General features: G+C 33.8%; 1 protein-coding gene across 2 annotated transcripts in view; it reads left to right on the top strand.

Annotated features, from left to right (window-relative positions):
- The window catches only part of LOC114345429 (proton-coupled folate transporter-like), a 120,849-nt gene that overhangs the window by 37,771 nt on the left and 62,823 nt on the right, over positions 1–20,255 (top strand). The window contains exons 2-3 of one of the 2 annotated variants that reach the window (XM_050648263.1): positions 5,091–5,348; positions 7,731–7,905. In XM_050648263.1, coding sequence (XP_050504220.1) covers positions 5,091–5,348; positions 7,731–7,905 — 433 coding nt within the window. The remainder of the gene's footprint in view (positions 1–5,090; positions 5,349–7,730; positions 7,906–20,255) is intronic. The other variant, XM_050648264.1, reaches the window with a different exon arrangement.

Below are 20,255 nucleotides of genomic sequence, written 5' to 3' on the forward strand. Positions count from 1 at the left end.
TCTAGCAGCTACCTGTAAGCGTTGCCACCAGTGCTACCATAAAGCATATATCTAAAATATGTGAACAAAATATAAGCGGCAATGGGTCCGCATGACCTGTCTTAGGTGCCAACATTTTGAGGCTTTGGGAACAATAATCTAACATTTTCGGACATATTTCTACCGCATTGGGACACCAATGAGTTAAAATTTTATAAGCAACGCATATTTTCGGCTTTGGTAAATTGAGACCATAACACCTTGAACGTATATATACGGCGCGGCGGCTGGGAATACAGACCCACTTTTTCAAAAACATATATATGCAGCGTTGGGACAGAAAGGGTTAACGTACATACAATCGACGGACACCACACTTTTTACGTCATGGGTGGCATTTCTTGTATTGCTCCAAAACATGCAATAGCTCCTAACCAATTTATTCCTCGGCTAAAAACTAAACCCGCACCTGAGATTTATGGAAGTCAGAGAGCTGTTCAACTAATACATTTTGAAAGGACAAAACCTCAAGCTTTATCAGAAATCAAGATCCGAAGTGAATGTCCACACCCACTGAACCTGTGACTCCATCTGTGCCTGATCTTCTGGGCTCTAAGGTAAGGGAAAAACAGAGACATTCTCGGTATTTTAGGATGGAATGGATTCATGGAAGCTGTGAGAAGAGACACACCATATTCATATTATGAACTAACATTTATTATTTGTACAGAAAACTAGGAGAAATTTATCAAATGACAAAATTTTAATAAAAACTAAAATTTTGTAATGTAAAAAGTGGGTTTTGGAGAGAGCGTTAAAAATTGGCAATTTTCAACTTGCACTTTAGACCGAACGGTTCGTCTGAAAAAAAAAGTAATTAGTGATATTTCGTCACCTGAGAATTATGTTGAACCATGTCCCAAAATGTTAAATGCGTAGAATTTGAATTGGAAGGTTTATGTACTGTTATTTATTTCGTGTAAGGGACTACAATTGTTTACAATGTTTTATAGGATGTTGTTACGGGTAAATAATAATGTGCTTGTATTTTCCAGGACAAAAATATGTAATTTGACTTTTGAAAGATGGACATGGTTTAAGATGATTTCCAGTTTTTTTTACAAATTTATCTGCAATCAAAATTATTAAACCATGTCCACATGACTAATACTGATAATACAGACTTTTAACGAATGTACCATTCATAGAATTGTCTATCCACCTGTGGCATATACTTTAACATTGAGATGATGTCGGCCTTCTTCTTCTCTTCCAGTGATGGCCGTTGGGTGATCTGCTTTACATTAACCATGTATTCGAGAGTATTATTACTGCTTCTATCGGGATGGGTCCGCTGATTTCTAGTAGTTCCATCCACTCTTACTTTGCTCAGATTAGGTACCCGTAAAGGAAGTTTTTTAGCTAACATACATACTAGAATCAACTTCAATAAATTTAACTTTTGTGTATGGGATTTTACTGTATGCTAATTTCTTTGCCAATATCTGAAAATTTAAAAAATCTGTCGGCTTCATTTGCAATACAATAATTTTTTTTGAATGACTTGCAATCTGCACTAGGGATCTCAAGCAAGCTATGTACAGCATCTACTTCCTGTACATTGCTGTGCCCGGGCTCTGAAAACTTTTGTTGGATCAACTGTATTTGAGGATGTTTCTTGATGAAATGCTGCAATCCAAAAGTCATGATGCTATTCCTATTTTGGGGGATACAGGAATCCGACCAAATTACCAATTTTGTTAACTCAGGGAAATCTGTCACAACTCGATCCAAAATTTTTAGAAGACTGCTGCAAATGTGATTTCCAGTTCTTCCGGATATCATTTCATGCCATACTCCGCAGTATGTCTTCTTATTCTTTGAACAATATCCCGTTAAGTTGTAAACACTGAATTTACGTTTATAAAAAAAATTGATACATTTGCTTTTGGTAGTGAATACACATTCTGTAAATCAAATGATATGAACGCAGTGTTTTCTTCTACTGTTTCCCTATCCCGGTTCTTTTCCATTTTGCTTTCTTCTTTTCCTTTCACATGGTTCTGAAATTCTTCACGCCTTTTATCTGTCACATAAGTAGAATTTTTTATTTCTTCGCAGAAATCACATCTATCTTTTTTAGGTTTAAAGAACGAAATGTTGAAAGATGTATTAAAAACATTTCGATATACATTTATTTTGGTCTCAGAATCGGGGTGTTTTTCCTTATAGAGGTCAAACATTTTTTGTAGGGTTAAATCTTGTTCTAAATATTCTTTACTTGTATTTGCTAGGCAGTAATGACTTTCCATTCTCGGAAACGAATTAATATGCTCTTTAATTTTCGTAATTTGATCCCCACTGGTTACTCTTTTCACATGTTTTCCATGTACGTTGCTTTTCGGTGTGCCTGTTATTTGGTACTTATTTTCAAAAAAATAGGAAATCCGCCGAGAGCTAATATTCAGGGTATTTAAAAAAAAGTTTTGCAAACTTGTACTCTGTTATTATTTAATTCGAAAAAATATTTCAGAGTATACTTTTTGTAGGCGTCTTTTGACTGTGGCTGTGGAAAAACTCTCGGTCTGCTTCTATTTTTTTCAGTTTTTTGTACAAACTTACTGTAAAAATGTGATTTCTCTTGGTCTTCTAGTTGCCAAAAACGTTTATGTATACATGTCTGGTCTTCAATGCTTATTTTAAGTTTACATTTTAAACGACAATCACCCTGTCCCTTCACTGATTTCATTTCCACATGTTCTCCTTTGGTATTAACATAATCCAACCCAGCTTGTCTACGCCTTTTTCTTACATTTTGTTTCCATTCATTAAAATCCTTTTTTCGCTTTCGAGAACGCTCTTTATTTATTCTGTTAGGCTCCTCACTATAACAAAAACACATTATTACTTATCGAATGTGTAATAATGTGTGTGATATGCGCTAACTAAACTCGTTTCCCTCAAAAAAACAAAAAAACACTTACTTCTGATTGCTTTCGACATCTGCAGTATCATCCTGTAACAAATTATCTGACAGCATGTCATCGTCATGAATGTGCTGATCTAAATTAAACAGAAGTTTATCAACGTCTGGCCTATAAGTTGGATCCTCTATATCGCTTAGATCACTTAACTCTTCAAGTAGACTAAAAAATAAAGGTTATGTTGTATTTTTAATACTCAATCAACATCATTTCTAAAATCAAACAACACTAACAACTACTATTTAATCATTATACTTACGTCAACTGTGATGGATTCATGTTAAGAACTGTTTTTCACAATTTTTAAAACCTTTAAAATGTAGATTAAAATAACATTCACTAACGACGTTCGTTGTTTTGTTTAAATTTTGACTACGTTGGAATCATGCTGGAATGCAATATTCGATTATTATTATTATTGTGTACCATGTCCTATGACACGTGTTAAAATAGCCCTTTATCATTGGCTGTGGACTTGATACAGAATAATTCTCAAAAGTAGTACACTTTGGGACTTGGTTTAATATACCTAATTGTTCGATTTTGTCAATGAAAGAGCTTCATTGGGTACATCTGAGAGCTGGACGTGGTACATTTTAATACTCTAAAGTGTGTTGTGATGGAAACTCACATTTTCAAAAAGGTGGACTTGGTTCAACATAATTCTCAGGTGACGATTTGTAGATAATTTTATGTACTTTAATTTCTGTTAACATTTACCATTTACTAAAAGTTAATAGTTTTCGAGATTTGAGCAAAAAAGCGGAAAAAAGCTGAAATTTTTCGCTTTTTTCGCGATTTTTTCAATGTTCCGGCAAGAAATTTTGTCCGCAATCCTCATATTCGGATTCAGCAGCCCAAAATCCATATATAATGAAAGAAATCAGAACTACCCCAAAACTTTGCCACTAGAGGGCTCGTAGAGTACAAATTCACTGAATCAAAGTAGATATTGACTTATGTAGTATAAAAACTTTATAGAACAACTTAACTTTATAGTTAAGGGTTAAGGGTAAAGTACCACCCTTTCACCCCCGTGCAAGGGTGGTACTCTCCTAGGGCAAGAGCTCTCCAAGAATGGACTAATAGTTCAGTTTAATGAAAGAAATAACGGTTCGTACACTTAGGGGATCAAAGTAATAATAACTGCTATTTTTAAATCTACCTACGATTGGTAAATTTTCAATTTTACAAGATAATAAAATATTACTAATATTTTTGGTAATTGCGGTATTGTCAAATTTTTTTTTCGGCACCTGCCGGCTCCTTTTTGTTCGCCGTCGGGGGCACCGCCCCTCTCCGCCCTTATGGACGGCCCGGCCCTGGTTGTGAGGACAGACACAATAAGCAAGTTTATAATTGTAGTGACTTTTTAAACAGTTTTTAAAAGCAACAGGTACGTAATTTTAAATGTTTCAGTATTGTAATAAAAGATTAGGACCTACATACCTACCTATTTGGAAAATGTAGGTACCTATAGTAGGTAATGCTTTGATTTACATAATTTGATTACCAATACAATTTCTACCAATCTTCATATCTAATAAATTGCTTTATTAGTCTATATTTTGTTCTATTTTAATATTTTAATTCCGGAAGAATCAAACTTATTTAATTAAACTAAGAGAATAAGCAACTGTCAAAAAAATTTAAAACGTTTAGTTGCTATATCTTCCCACATCATTCAAATGTCTCGCTAGCTAAGTTCTGCGTTCGGTGAGTTCAAAATCTAACAACCTTATAGACGCAGGTTCAATTCCTAATGCAAATTTTTATTTTTTTTAATTTTTTTATACATTTTATGATTATAAGTATATTTATTATATTTTTTTTTTCAGAAAATACGTATTTAGTTAAAATTTTTGTCAATAATTATTGTTCAGAAATCATTTCTTTGTTTCATTTTTCAATGTGTTTGCGTGTGTTTTATTCTTTTATTTTTTTAAGTTTTGGTATTGTTTTAATAAATTTTTTTGGAAAGCAGTGAGTATTAAAATTAGTTTAATATTTAAATAAAATATACTTAAATAAACTGTTTAAAGTATATTGATTTCGTTGAAATCATATAATAGAAGTATAACTTCTTACGTGGGTACAAAGTACACACACATTCTTTTTTTGTTTCAGTTTCAGTTGTAACAAATTTAATTATTTATCGAACTTGCTACGTATCACTTGGTTATGAAAAAGACGATTGTTCTCAGTTGGGAAATAAAGACAATAATGTAACTCATCACTATGAAAAAATGGTCCAATCTCATGCAGATATCATATTGTTGATAAAGTCTCTCCTCGATTTACTTCTACCGACGTTTATTTGCTTGATAGCAGGATCGTGGTCTGATAAGCATGGCAGGAAACCAGTTATGTTGTTGACTTTAGGAGGTGATGTATTTTTCATTATTTTTTACTGTTTTTAACAAATAGGGTCACATAGAGGAAAATAATAAAGAATTTCAATACAAACGACCAACCCATATGCTCAAGGCTCAAAGAGATTGTTTGGAAGAAGTGGAGGAGAAACACAAAACTGCCTTAAAAACAATGACGGCGAACTATCCGCAGAGTTCCTTGAGACCAAATCCTTCTAAAATCCAAGTCTGCGCCCCCCATCTTCGCGCAAAGGAAGCCAAGCGAAAAATCCAAATTGCGTGGAATTGTAATACATTATAACACGCAGACCAACCTATTGGAGTAACTCTAGACCGGTCCCTCACCTACAGGCGCGGATCTAGAAATTCATAATAGGGGGGGGGCAGACTTACCTCAAACTCAAATATTATATTTTCCAGATTTAGCCATACGACTCACACTTACTCTAAGAATAAAATACACTATATAATCCCAGATACCTACGGTATCAAAAGGATTGATAGACAATTCACGACTATTATTCTCACTGGTCGTTCTTTACCATAAAGATTAACCTTTTACCATCAATGGGTAGGTACGCATGGATTATCTAGTAAAATACAAATTTTTATATCTTTATTGTATCGCAAATTTGAAAACGTGACTTTTCATGAGATAAGGTTTATACCCAGTGTAATGTATTTGCATTTTAAAATATCATTTTTGTTATTCTTTGAATTGAGAAAAATATTTCAGTTGTTTATGGTTCCACCGGTACCCAAACAAATACGCCTGTAGATTATTTTTGAGAGAAGGGTGTTTTATTAGATTTTATGGCTTCTTTAAATTCTTTGTAAGCGGTTGTCGTGTAATTTAGTGTTGTACTGATGGCTTAAAGTTTGGAGTTAACAGAAAAAAAATAATAAATAATAAAAAAATACTTATAGACTAAATACAATAGGGGTCCATGGCCCCTTGACCCCTTGACCCCCCTGTATCCGCGCCTGCTCACCTACAAGCATCATTGCATAAAAACGAGAGTGAAAGTAACTACTACGAATAGTATACTCAGGAATCTAACGGGAAGTAAATGGAGTGCATGTCCTGACGTCAAGAACAACGGCACAGGCACTGTGTTTTCCATCTGCTTAATATGAGTGCAATGTTTGAGACAGATCTGCCCACACCAAACAAGTTGATACTGCGCTGAATGAGACATACAGGATAGTAACTGGGTGCATGAAACCAACAAAATGTCAAATCTATGTGTATAAAGCAGGGGTTGTGTATAACGCTCAACACGCCGATGTGTTGCAGAGCAAATAGGGAAAATTAAACAGATCGCATACGAGCTAGTTCAGCCTATACTGCTCAAAGAAACAATGTGAAGCTTCTTCCTAAATAACTAAAAGAAAATTATCAAGGGAAAACATGCTGTTACAAAGAAAAAAAAACAATTTCCGAAACCCTTCCATTAATTTAAGTGTCATGTTTGTATGGAATTGAGCCACAGTTATTGGTGTAATGAAAATTGGTGTAATTTATGGTTAATATGTGATCTTTTAAATGTGTATGAATATCATAGCACAAAAAGACTCTAAACTAGAAAATTATACTTGAAAATTTTGACCTACGTTTTCAGTCGTATCGTTAGATTTTATCTAACAAAAGTCAATTTTACTCATATTTAGTTACGCTGTCCAGTAGCCTTGGACATGCGCATTACTACACTCTTCCTGGAGGCACTTACGAGTGGGAAACTATGTTGCCAAATTGTTCATCAAGTTATCACGGAAAAGAATAAAATGTTAAATTTTTTTTATCTTTTTGTGTCAATTAATTTAATTCAAAAATTTTTTTGGGTGTCCTGTCTACATAATTATGTTAATGTTTATATTACTGAATAGAGAATTGAATATCCTTTCAAATGAGCTAGCACACAATCCCTATTATCATTAAAAAATAATCGATTACGTCATCATGCTGAGATTGATGACGTCACTACCATATATACCAAAAAATCATAATTTTAATATAAAAATAGACCTGTTTCGACATTTTTCCTTAAAGACGTCGGTTTACGAAATAATGCATTTATTTCATTTGGCTTTGCCACACTGTATAAAATAGTATTGTTATAGAGAAATTTGTCAATTAATAATAAAAGGAAGAATACAGGGTAGAAGGAGTAGTGGAAGAGGACAAATCTCCTGGTTAAACAATTTAAGAGCTTGGTTTAACTGAACTTCTGCTGAGCTCTTTAGAGCAGCGATATTGAAAGTGCAAATTGCCATGATGGTTGCCAACCTTTTAAGAGGAGATGGCACATGAAGAAGAAGAGGAATCTGCATTGTTAAAAGAACTATAATAATATTTTTACATTGATAGTTGTATTTGAAAATTCAATTTTTGTAGGTATGGCTTTAAGTTGTCTGCTGATGACATTATACTGCATATTTGAAGACTTATCTCCCTGGATATTTTTGATCACTGCAATACCAACGATGCTAACAGGCAATAACACTACATTTTTTGCCATAATACTATCTTACATATCCGATACTTCAACAAAGGAAACTAGAGGCATGAGGTAAGTTCTCGGTCCATTACCATAAAGCATTTGATTCATCATCATCATCATCAACCCGTACGCGTCCACTTCTGGGCATAGGTCTCCCTTAGTTCTTTCCATCTGTCTCTGTTTTGTGTGGCTTGGATCCAGTTATCGATAATACGCTTCAAATCGTCGATTTATCTAGATGGTGGGCGTCGTCTGCTCCGTAGTGCTTCTTCTCGTGGCCTCCACTTGCCAATACGTTTTGTCCACCGGTTGTCTGACAATCTGGCGACGTGTCCTGCTCAATTACACTTTAGCCACGCGATTTTTTCGACAGCCTTTCTTGTTGTTGTTCTACGACGTATTTCTTCGTTTGGGATTCGGTCTCCCATGTTTCCTCTACATATCGGCACGTCTGCGGATGCATCTGCCGATGTATCATCTCGAGCTGACCACACACCTGTAGTGTAGGTACACATCCGTAAATCGTTCAGTCTGTGTTAATTCTCGGGTGATGCAATAGTTTTTTTCCAACTCGATACAAAACCGTTCTTGAATCGTTACGCGCATGCGCAATAACGAATAATTATGTTCAGTAACACATTTTTCGTTACTGCGCATACCCGTAACCGTTCAAGAACGGTTTTGTATGGAGTTGGAACAAACCTATTGTCTACTTTGAATTCACTGCGAAAACTAATGCGCCGTAGAGGTCAGAGAACAGATGTGTGGAGAGGCATCGGGCGTTCGCACCGAAACCCTTTGATCTGTGCTAGGAAAACCGACAACAATCGGATATTTCGCAGACGCGTCCGCCGACGTGATATATAAACAACTAACGATCAAATTACCCCATCTGCACATCTGCGGATGCATATGCAGATGCCGTCCGCGGACGCGTCTGCCGATGTGTAGAGGAGGCATCAGGGAGACACCCAACATCTGGCGCTCCATAGCCCTCTGAGTTACGCGAATCTTGTTCACTACCTTTTTTGTAAGTGTTAATGTTTCCGATCCATAAGTGAGTACAGGCAATTAGTCAAAGATTTTCCTTTCCAGGCATATGGATAAGTCCGATTTAACTTCAGTCACAGTTCAGTTTACCAAACGCTGCTCAGGCTAATCCTATGTGACGTGCAGCATTTGATTATTATTTGAGGAAATTTTAGGTTTAAGCCGTGGTTCCAGAAGAATGATTTCATTTCTAAAAACGATGTGCGAGCTGCTTCAATTCTTCATTGGGGTTTCTTTACTTGGGTCTAGTTGTTCTGTATGTAGCATCCCAGGGCCGAGAGCACGCCAAATATAATTCTATTTTGTTGACGTCACAAAATAGAATTTCATAATAGACGGGTGCTAGGCAACGTGACGTCACTAAAATAGAATTCTATTTTGCGTGCTCCCACTGCAGATATTTAAAGTGAATAGCTCTCTAAATGTATTGTTGATCTATCTAGGAAAGCATTGTTGTGTGGTTGTCGATTAAATATCTTAAATTTTTTCTTAGGAGCATTCATGTTTAAATCTATTTTTCTTTAACTTTTTAAGGTCCTGAAGACTACCGCAAAAGATAACCGTCGTCAGCGACGCAGCGTATCTAAGATTATTAATCAGTTCACCATTGATTTTCACTCCAAAGTCTATATTATATTGTAACGTGCCCCAAAAAGAGGGTGTTATTTGCATAACATGAAAAGGGAATTGAAATTTGACAAGATGTTGATTGATGTCATATAAGGGGCCACAACAAAATTCAAGGCCACGGTCGCTCAGTCTCACAGATTTAAGGGATGGATTCTTAAGGGGTGTTAATAGTATACTCTTATTAGCTTAGAAAAATTTAAAAAGATAGAAAAATCGAAATAAGGATGTAAAATAAAAAAAATAAAATATTGGGCGCCACTGGTTACCTAAAGTAAACCAAACTTTACACAAAATAGAAATATGAAAGAAAAATAGATAGATCGCTAAATCAAAATAAAACAAAATAAATAGTCTCATAAAAAATATACATAATATACAAAATATTATAATGTAACTTACCTTATTTACTCTATACTCAATATTCTATACTCAGCCAATTCTTTATTGTTCTTACGATTCAAGAGAGAAGGAAAGAAGTAATAAATTTATATTTTGCAAATCAAACATTATTTATTAAAAAACGAAAAAGAAAGAAAAGTTCTACATACATAAAAATAATACCTTTACGTATCATTGTCCTGGTTTCTTCTTGGTTGGTTTGTAAGTCCAAGACGCTATTTCACTACGCGAAAGTCACTTCACAATGTTAATAGCTACAGCAACAGTACAAAAGGTTATCCATAGTTTATAGAAAAATTCAGCTTTGTATGCATTCTGCATTCTCAAAAACACTAATTAGCTCTACTCGAACAAAAATATTAAAAGTTTATTAAAAGGGATCAAAATGAAATATATAAGCAAACTTCATGATTTAACTGTAATGGTAAACTTAGTAACACAAAAGGAAACTTCTAACTCGTGCTTGCATGTAAGAAAAGATTATTATACCAACATTGGTATAAAATGGCCGCGTTCGCCTAAAAACAGCTAAGAACGCGGTGGCCTGCGGCTTGCTAGACCATACTGGAAAGAAAACTTTACTCCAATACTAAGACTTATGCAATAAAATTGCAAAATAATACTCAAACTAAACTGGAACTTCCACCTTTCATGTGCCGCTGCAAGCAACTGACCCAAAAAAACTGCCCTAGGTGCTAACTATTTGCTGGTAACCACATCTCGCGGTCCGAGGCAACCGCTCGATAACTTCTACCACTGAACTCTCAGATGGAACTCTACTCTAGCACTCTCAAATGGAACTGACTTACTTGATCCCCTCAAACTATAATCTCTAAAAATCAACGCCCTCTCAAAATCATCACAGGATCCATCCCATCGACCAATTACAGATTCCAATTCCTAATTAATCAGATCTTCACCAATCAGAAAACCTAAATCATACTACGCTAAACCACCAATTTGACGCCATGCAAAATTTCTCCACCAATAAGGGATACTTACTTTCCGTAAGCAAGTCTTTGATTTCTCACGCACTCAGCATTTCTGCAGGTGTGCTTTACTGAGCTATTATCGCCAAACACTTGTGAGATAATATAAACAAAATTCAGACTTCGGTCTGGAAAAACCATTAAAATTCTTTGACGCGAGCTCCGATAAAGCATCAATGAGACACTCAAAGATAATCACGTCATATTTCAAACAACGGCCAGATAAATAAAATACGTAATATTTAACATTGTGGTAACGTAGAATCGACAAAACACACATCATGCGAAAGATCTATTAGGAACTACGACTCTTCGATACAATATGAATTTTAACGGATTGAGCATATAGGGTGGAACAAAAAATACAACGAATTTCGGACCGTTATACAGCCTCCCCCACGATTTCAACTTGGTGTCAACCACAGATTGAAATCGGAACCAAAACAATAAAAATGATAACGGTCAAAACAAAAAAGCTAACATCATGTAATCCCAAGACAAAAAAGTTAAACTGGACATTCGATTTAACGAGTCGACTCCAGGAGCGGTTCGTTGGCTCTTAAGCACAACTACCAATGGCAGATTTCTAATAAAATGGCTCTAACCTAACCAAAAGGGTGGAACAGACCAATGCTGAAGTTTCTGGAAATGGAAAAGTGTGGTGCTTCCAGCTCAGCAAAGGCGGGTGGCCAAACAGGTAAGCTATTCGCATCAAAAAGTAAAAAAATATCAACTTCCAACCAGCAATTGAAACTTTACAACTACAAGTTGAAACTACAAAACAAAAGAAGAAGAAAGGATGGCCAAATGTTCCTTAAAAATCTTCCGGGATTAATCGCGACGAAAAATTTCACAAATAAGGAAACTCCCAGAAAGACAAGAGATATATTCTTAATAAAAAACGTTAAAACAAAAATATAATTTTGAAAACAAAAGGACAAACGTCAAGAAGAAAATTCCTTAACGATATCAATCCAACCAAAACAGAAAGAATTGATTCAAAACAAAAAAATAAACAAAAGCAAACTACTAAATAAGCAATTCGTTATAGTGCGTCCACTGTTAACAAAAGACAAAGCAAAACTAAAATAAAAAAGGCAAAACTAAAATAAACAAAATAGCAATTTGTCATAGTGTAACACTAGTAACAAGAGAGCTAAACAAACTAAACTAAAATAACTATATACAGGAGATGTCAAGGATTCATTGACCCAGGACCCCTAAAATATTTTAGCAATGACAACACGACAGTGTTGTCCCAAAACACAAATAACTAAATCGTCGTGTAATTGTTCAGAGACCTTAGGCTCACGCTAACAAATACACTCACAACGCATAGACAAAATCGAAACACAAAATACGATAACGCAACGCATCATCATAAACTCAAATAAACTCAAAAAAAAATGCGATAACGCAACGCGTCATCCTAAACACAAATAAAACTCAATCGTAAAATACGACGACACTGCGCGTCATCGTTAACAAATTAACGCACAAAAAGACGACGACGTTTTACGTCATCATCGACAAAATCTAGGCAAGATAAGTTAACGTTTTTTCGGACGCATAGGTTTCTTTCAACCTTGACTTACACCACGAATAACATAAGAATGATGATGGTATGCATCATTAACGCCATAAAATAAAAACACAAAATAACATGTTGTCCTTGTTTTGGATGCGTAAAGTCTTTCATTTACGACTAACTCCAAGGACAACATAGTTTGATAACGCTACAAGCTGTTATCAAACAAAACGAACACATATACACACACAAAAAGGAGTTACCGATAGTTTACGAACCATTTTAGTTCCTCAAAGATAAACTATAGTGGCAACTGGACAAATGTATCTACAAATGGGGTGGTGGATGCTTAGATTATTTGTGATAGCCAGAATAAATGATATCTAACCCGTATCACTCGCCTGTATAATAAATAGGGACATTTTCGGTAATTCATAATCAGGTAGGGACATAATCAGTAGTGTCTAATATTCCGGGTCACACAACCAAAAAAAGTACCATATTCCACCAAAGATATAAAAAAAATAAAATAAGACCAAGTTTTACTAACACCCTTAAAATCAATAGAAAGTTTGGTCGGGGTAGCAAGAACTAAAATCTGACTAAACTAAAATAAACAAAAACTAAACTGTATACAAATATTTACACAAAATAGGACAAAGCTCACATAAGTGTAACTTTTCCTGTAACACGGACAAATAAAAATTATGGAAGATAAAGTATGCAAAGGCGTAAAACGAATTTTTTTTTAAAAGAAGAACAAATGAAAAAATAAGCAAGCAGTCAAAGGAATCGATAAAATCAAAAACTAAAAAGAAAATAAAGAATACTTTAAGAACTATTCTTCACAACAAAACAGATTTGAAATAGTAGATTACGGTCCTGTCCAAAAATAAAAATTGTGATTTTACACATACAGAAAATAACTGAACAGCAAGACATTTTTACAACCTGGTTGGATTCAAAGATATGCTTGTGATAAGTTTACTAACAAAGCGCAAGAATCCCGAAAAGCACTGGATCTGTTGCTGAATTGCAACCATGAACGACTTCTCATTCCGACGGGTCAACTGGCGAGTTTATCCCAAATCAAAACCCTAACCTTCCCCAATGTCTGGTCATTCACACTGCCAAACAACAACTCCTAACAACAAAAAAATCGGAACTCATAGGCCCCATAAGCAAAAGCAAACCAAAGCAAACCAAAAGCAAAAAAATGTCTACCATCCGTCGGCAAAATTTCAAAAAAAAACGTAAAATAAAATAAAGAACAGTATATGTTCTTAATGGGTCAATCTAATGTAGTACAAAAATATCAAGGTGGTCTAACAATAAGGTGAGTTGACTAACAAACAAACACAACATAGGCTGTGGGCTACACCCAAAAATTTGTTCTAATAACAACTCAAACAAAAGCGATTGCTAAGAACGTCAGACGAAACTTGCATCGAACCAAAAATTCGAACGTGTAGACCTTTCTCAAAAATCCACCATCGAAACGAAATATACCGAACGTGTAGATTTTTCTCAAAAATCCACCATCGAAAGATAATGACCGAACGTGTAGAGTAATCTACCCCACCATCGGAAGATAATTATCGAACGTGTAAATTCCTAATGGAAATTACCATCGAAACTAAAATCTCTTAAAAGACTGTAAGCCCTGAAAAATTTCAGAAAATCGCTTAAGAAAACAAAAATTAAACCACAAATACTGATGTCAAAAAAATAAATTAGGTACTACAATCGACCACACTAAACAATTAAACTTATAGGAAAGTTTGCTATCAAAGACAAAACTCGTTTATCAAGCAGATCTACAAAGTAAAAAAAAATATATTTCGGACCGTAACACAAAATAACTAAAAAAAAAATAGTTATCAAACCTAACAGATTATTAATCCGTCGAATATCTCAACAGATTCCAAAAATACGAAAACAAAATGGCAAAATAAAATATATAGGTTTTACCTAATAGTTAATCTGTTAAATGATATGAAAATATTTAAAAATCGTTATTCAAAATTAAGCTAAAATCGCAATTAAAAATATTAACGACAAAAAAAATGAAAATGAAATTGAATATATGTCATTTTAGACAAAAAAATTTACTGTCCAAAAGTAAAAATTTAGCTGAATGTTTCTATTAAATAAAACATTTTTACAGAGTTTTCTTCGTTACTTTAATGAAAAAAAAAAACATTTTTTACAACACATTGTAAAATAAACACAAACAATAAATTAATATCCTTTCTCTTGATCGTAAGACATTTAGCTGAGTAGATAAGTTACAACACAAAAAATAATAAAATTTGAAAATATTAGTATTTATTTTAACAAATCAATAGTAAACACAAAATACCAAATGCAACAAGGTAAAAATATAGCGAAAATAGCAATCAAAAAGTTCAACAACTGTTTGTCGTACCCTCGTAATAAAAAAAAGATTGATTCTCGCGGTCGGAGCATCGGTTGATAGCTAGGATCTGCTATATGCGGGCTATTCAAGGTCTCTTGCCGCGTAAAAATATGGGTCAGAGCTACAGCTGATCGCAAGGATTACGATCAAATAAACGCAAAGAAAATGTATCGAATACCTACTGAAAAATACATGGAAAATACTGTAAAATGCTAATTAAGACTAAGGTGAAAAATATCCCCAAGTTGGCAGCGTCAATTATGTAACGTTCCCCAAAAAGAGGGTGTTATTTGCATAACATGAAAAGGGAATTGAAATTTGAGAAGATGTTGATATGTCATATCGTCGCCTTAATACTATAACTTGATAACTCGAAATTAGTAGTTTTGAGATAAACGGGTTTAAAGATTTTTAAGATATTTGTGCTGCTCCCATGATGTTGGTAAATACGGAATTCACTCTGCAGCTCCAAAATACTGTTCCTTAACTTTTTGGCTACTGATCTATTTAGGAATACGGTGCAAGATAAGATGGTCAAAAATGCCCCCGCACCGATCAGCGCCGCTACTTATGCTTTCGGTAAAGGATATACAATTATGCCCCCAGGCAAATTTTTATCTTCCCAGAGGTCCCAAAACCTCTTAAATCGAGAAAAGAAGAATTTTTAGGTTTTATTTTTTTTGTGAGCTTAATTTTAATTTAAAAAATCTGAAAAAATTCTTAAAGATATTTTTGTAATAAAAAATGAGCCCAGAAAAAATTTTTGAAATTTTCAAAAAAATTTTAGGTTATGTAAATATGATTTGGCCAACTTTTAAATAGTATTTTTGTGTGTGTTTTTTGTCGTTCTTTTGAATGGCAGAGGCAGAATTTTTAATATCTGAGCGGAAAGAACGAAAAAATTGAAAAAACCGTTTTTGGTTGTCTCGAGATGCATCTCGGGACAGCCAATTTTAGGATTTGGGATCCTGACTACAACAACAGAAATAACGCTAAAAGTGTGAATTTTGTCATAAAATTTGGTATGTGGGCTTATAATAATATTTGGAACAGCTTTTCCAAATAACTTTTTTCGATATCTCTAACGCGAAGCAAATCGAATCGCATATCGAAAATTCACCCTGTTTGTGGATATATTATCAATTTCATAATTTATCGCAACTGATATAGTCGTATTTTTTATACCTGGATTCAAAATATACATTTAAAATACTGACTAATTCACTAATTTTATCATAAAAAATTCAAATTTATTGCATTGAAGTATTGACCCATTTAATGTGTAATAATAATATATACAGAGTGAGGTTAATGTACGGAAACCCTCAATTATTTCGAAAACGGTTTGCACGATTTTTATAAATTTTGGTGGGTAGGGGTTTTCTAATGCGGCCGATATTATAGTGATAATTACATTGTTGTCAGATCTTCCGTTTTTCTAAAAATCTAATTAAATTTTTTACTTCAATTGGAAGACCCTCTATATTTTTTGCGTTTTGAAGTCCTTAAAAAATACTAATTATTTTTCATGTTATATTTCCCATACCTAAAGGCCATAATTTCGGAGTTATTGCTACATTTATTTTAAAAAAAATTTAAACAAATTATAAAAATCAATTTTTTCGGCCCGAGTAGACATTATTTTACGTTCTCTGGACCATTGGGAACAAAAAAATTCTTTTGTAATTTTTCTGTAAAGTTAATCGTTTTCGAGTTATAAACAATTTAAAACTGAAAAAAAAATCGAATAATGACTATTGAATTATAGCTAGCGCCTAGAAAAAGGGCTTAGCTTGAATTTGGGTACTCGGCAGTTTCAAAAATAATATTTTTTATTTGTGTTTTTAAACCTTAAAAATCGTCAGTATGTATTCGATTTTTTTCAGTTTTAAATTGTTTAGAGCTCGAAAACCATTAACTTTGGAGAAAAATTACAAAAGACTTTTTTCTTCCCAATGATCCAAAGAATGTAAAATAATGTCTACACGGGCCGAAAAAATTGATTTTTATAATTTGTTTAAATTTTTTTTTAAATACATGTAGCATCAACTCCGAAACTATGGCATTTAGGTATAGGCAATATAACATAAAAAGTAATCAGTATTTCTTAAGGACTTCAAAACGCAAAAGACATACAGGGTGTTCTATTTGAAATAAGAAAGTTCATTAGAATTCCAGAAAAACGGAAGACCTGACAACAATGTAATTATCACTATAATATCGGCTGCATTAGAAAACCCCTACCCACCAAAACCTATAAAAATCGTGCAAGACGTTTCCGAGATAATTGAGGGTTTCTATACATAAAAGTCACTCTGTATATTATAATTACTATAATAATATTATATTAATACGCATTAATTGGTTCAATTCTTCAATGCAATCAATTTGAACTTTTTATGATAAAGTTAGTGAATTAGTCAGTATTTCGAATGTATATTTTGAATCTAGGTATAAAAAATACGACTATATTAGTTGCAATAAATTATCAAATTGATAATATACAGAGTGTCGCATTTAAGATGAAGACACCCCTATATTTCGGCTATCAAAATATATACTGATTTGAAATTTGGCACAGTCGTACAGGTTGACGGTTCACAATTTTTAAAAGAGTCAACTGAAATTTAAATTTTAAACGCGGTCTACTGCGAATCCACAAACAGGGTGAATTTTCGATATGCGATTCGATTTGCTTCGCGTTAGATATATCAAAAATTCACACTTTTAGTGTTTTTTCAGTTGTTGTAGTCAGGATCCTAAATCCTAAAATTGGCTGTCCCGAGATGCATCTCGAGACAGCCAAAAACGGTTTTTTCAATTTTTTCGTTCTTTCCGCTCAGATATTAAAAAATCTGCCTCTGCCATTCCAAAGGACCACAAAAGATACATAAAAAAATACTATTTAAAAGTTGGCCAAATCATATTTACATAACCTAAAATGTTTTTGAAAATTTCAAAAATTTTTCCTGAGCTCATTTTTTATTACAAAAATCTGAAAAAAATCAGGCTGTTTTGTATTTAAAATATACATCCTCTTGAATTTTTTCAAATTTTTTAATTTAAAATTGCGCTCACAAAAAAATAAAACCTAAAAATTCTCCTTTTCCCGATTTAAAAGGTTTTAGGACCTCTGGGAACCTAAAAATTTGCATGAGGGCATAATTTTATATCCTTTATCGAAAACATAAGTAGCTGGGCTGATCGGTGCGGGGGCATTTTTGACCATCTTATCCCGCTATAGCCTTTGCTTTCAAATATGGAAAATAACATGAAAAATTAAAGTTATCAACTTTTAGCACTACCATAATGTTAACATTTGGTAATGTCGCATGAGATGCCAAGTTGCATCTAACGAACTTTTTAACAAATCTAATAGTTTAAGCATTATTTTGGTAAAAATTAGCCCTCTGCCATGGGGGTTGCCAGATCTGCTAACAATTCTAGAATGTTTGCATAAATATGAACCGAATAAACAGATAGCATTTACGTGGTAAGCTCAATGGTTTCAGAAAAACACATGCTACAACTAGATAACTGGAGTTACCTAGTTATAGCATTCAGGGTATGTCGTATTCACGATTATTTCTATTAAAAAATAGCTAGATAACTTATCTTCTCAAGTTTTAGCACTGAATATTAGCGGCATTTGAGTTTTATCAACTTTCGTCAATCGTAAATAAATACTTAACCCGTTTGAAGCTAGTCATCAAGTTTTTACACAATATAGAGGCAAATAAAATACATCTTGTGAACTAGTTATCTCAAAAACGTAAATTTTGGAGTTATTACGTTATAGTGCTAAGGCGACGATATAAGGGGATGTTACACAACAAAATTCAAGGCCACGGTCGCTCAGTCTCAGAGATTTAAGGGGTGGATTCTTAAGGGGTGTTAATAGTATACTCTTATTAGCTTAGAAAAATTTAAAAAGATAGAAAAATCGAAATAAGGATGTAAAATAAAAAAAAATATTGGGCGCCACTGGTTACCTAAAGGAAACCAAACTTTACACAAAATAGAAATATGAAAGAAAAATAGATAGATCGCTAAATCAAAATAAATAGTCTCACAGAAAATATACATAATATACAAAATATTATTATGTAACTTACCTTATTTACTCTATACTCAATATTATATACTCAGCCAATTCTTTATTGTTCTTACGACTCAAGAGAGAAGGAAAGAAATAATAAATTTATATTTTGCAAATCAATCATTATTTATTAAAAAACGAAAAAAAAATGGATTTCTGATCTCTCGGTATTACAGATTGAGATCGAGATTACCAAATAAAAAAAAATGAAAGAAAAGTTATACATACATAAAAATAATACCTTTACGTATCATTGTCCTGGTTTCTTCTTGGTTGGTTTGTAAGTCCAAGACGCTATTTCACTACGCGAAAGTCACTTCACAATGTTAATAGCTACAGCAACAGAACATAAGGTTATCCATAGTTTATAGAAAAATTCAGCTTTGTATGCATTCTGCATTCTCAAAAACACTAATTAGCTCTGCTCGAACAAAAATATTAAAAGTTTATTAAACGGGATCAAAATGAAATATATAAGCAAACTTCATGATTTAACTGTAATTTTAAACTTAGTAACACAAAAAGAAACTTCTAACTCCTGCTTGCATGTAAGAAAAGATTATTATACCAACATTGGTATAACATGGCCGCGTTTGCCTAAAAACAGCGAAGAACGCGGTGGCCTGCGGCTTGCTAGACCATACTGGAATTAACACTTTACTCCAATACTAAGACTTCTGCAATAAAATTGCACAATAATACTCAAACTAAACTGGAACTTCCACCTTTCAGGTGCCGCTGCAAGCAACGGACCCAACAAAACTGCCCTAGGTGCTAACTATTTGCCGGTAACCACATCTCGCGGTCCGAGGCAACCGCTCGATAACTTCTACCACTGAACTCTCAGATGGAACTCTACTCTAGCACTCTCAAATGGAACTGACTTGATCCCCTCAAACTACAATCTCTAAAAATCAACGCCCTCTCAAAATCATCACAGGCTCCATCCCATCGACCAATTACAGATTCCAATTCCTAATTAATCAGATCTTCACCAATCAGAAAACCTAAATCATACTACGCCAAACCACCAATTTGACGCCATGCAAAATTTCTCCACCAATAAGGGATACTTACTTTCCGTAAGCAAGTCTTTGGTTTCTCACGCACTCAGCATTTCTGCAGGTGTGCTTTACTGAGCTATTATCGCCAAACACTTGTGAGATAATATAAACAAAATTCAGACTTCGGTCTGGAAAAACCATTAAAATTCTTTGACGGCGAGCTCCGATAAAGCATCAATGAGATACTCAAAGATAATCACGTCATATTTCAAAGAGCTCTTTGAAGCTCATTTTATTTATC

Source organism: Diabrotica virgifera, chromosome 4, assembly GCF_917563875.1.
Source record: "Diabrotica virgifera virgifera chromosome 4, PGI_DIABVI_V3a".
Lineage (NCBI taxonomy): Eukaryota > Metazoa > Arthropoda > Insecta > Coleoptera > Chrysomelidae > Diabrotica > Diabrotica virgifera.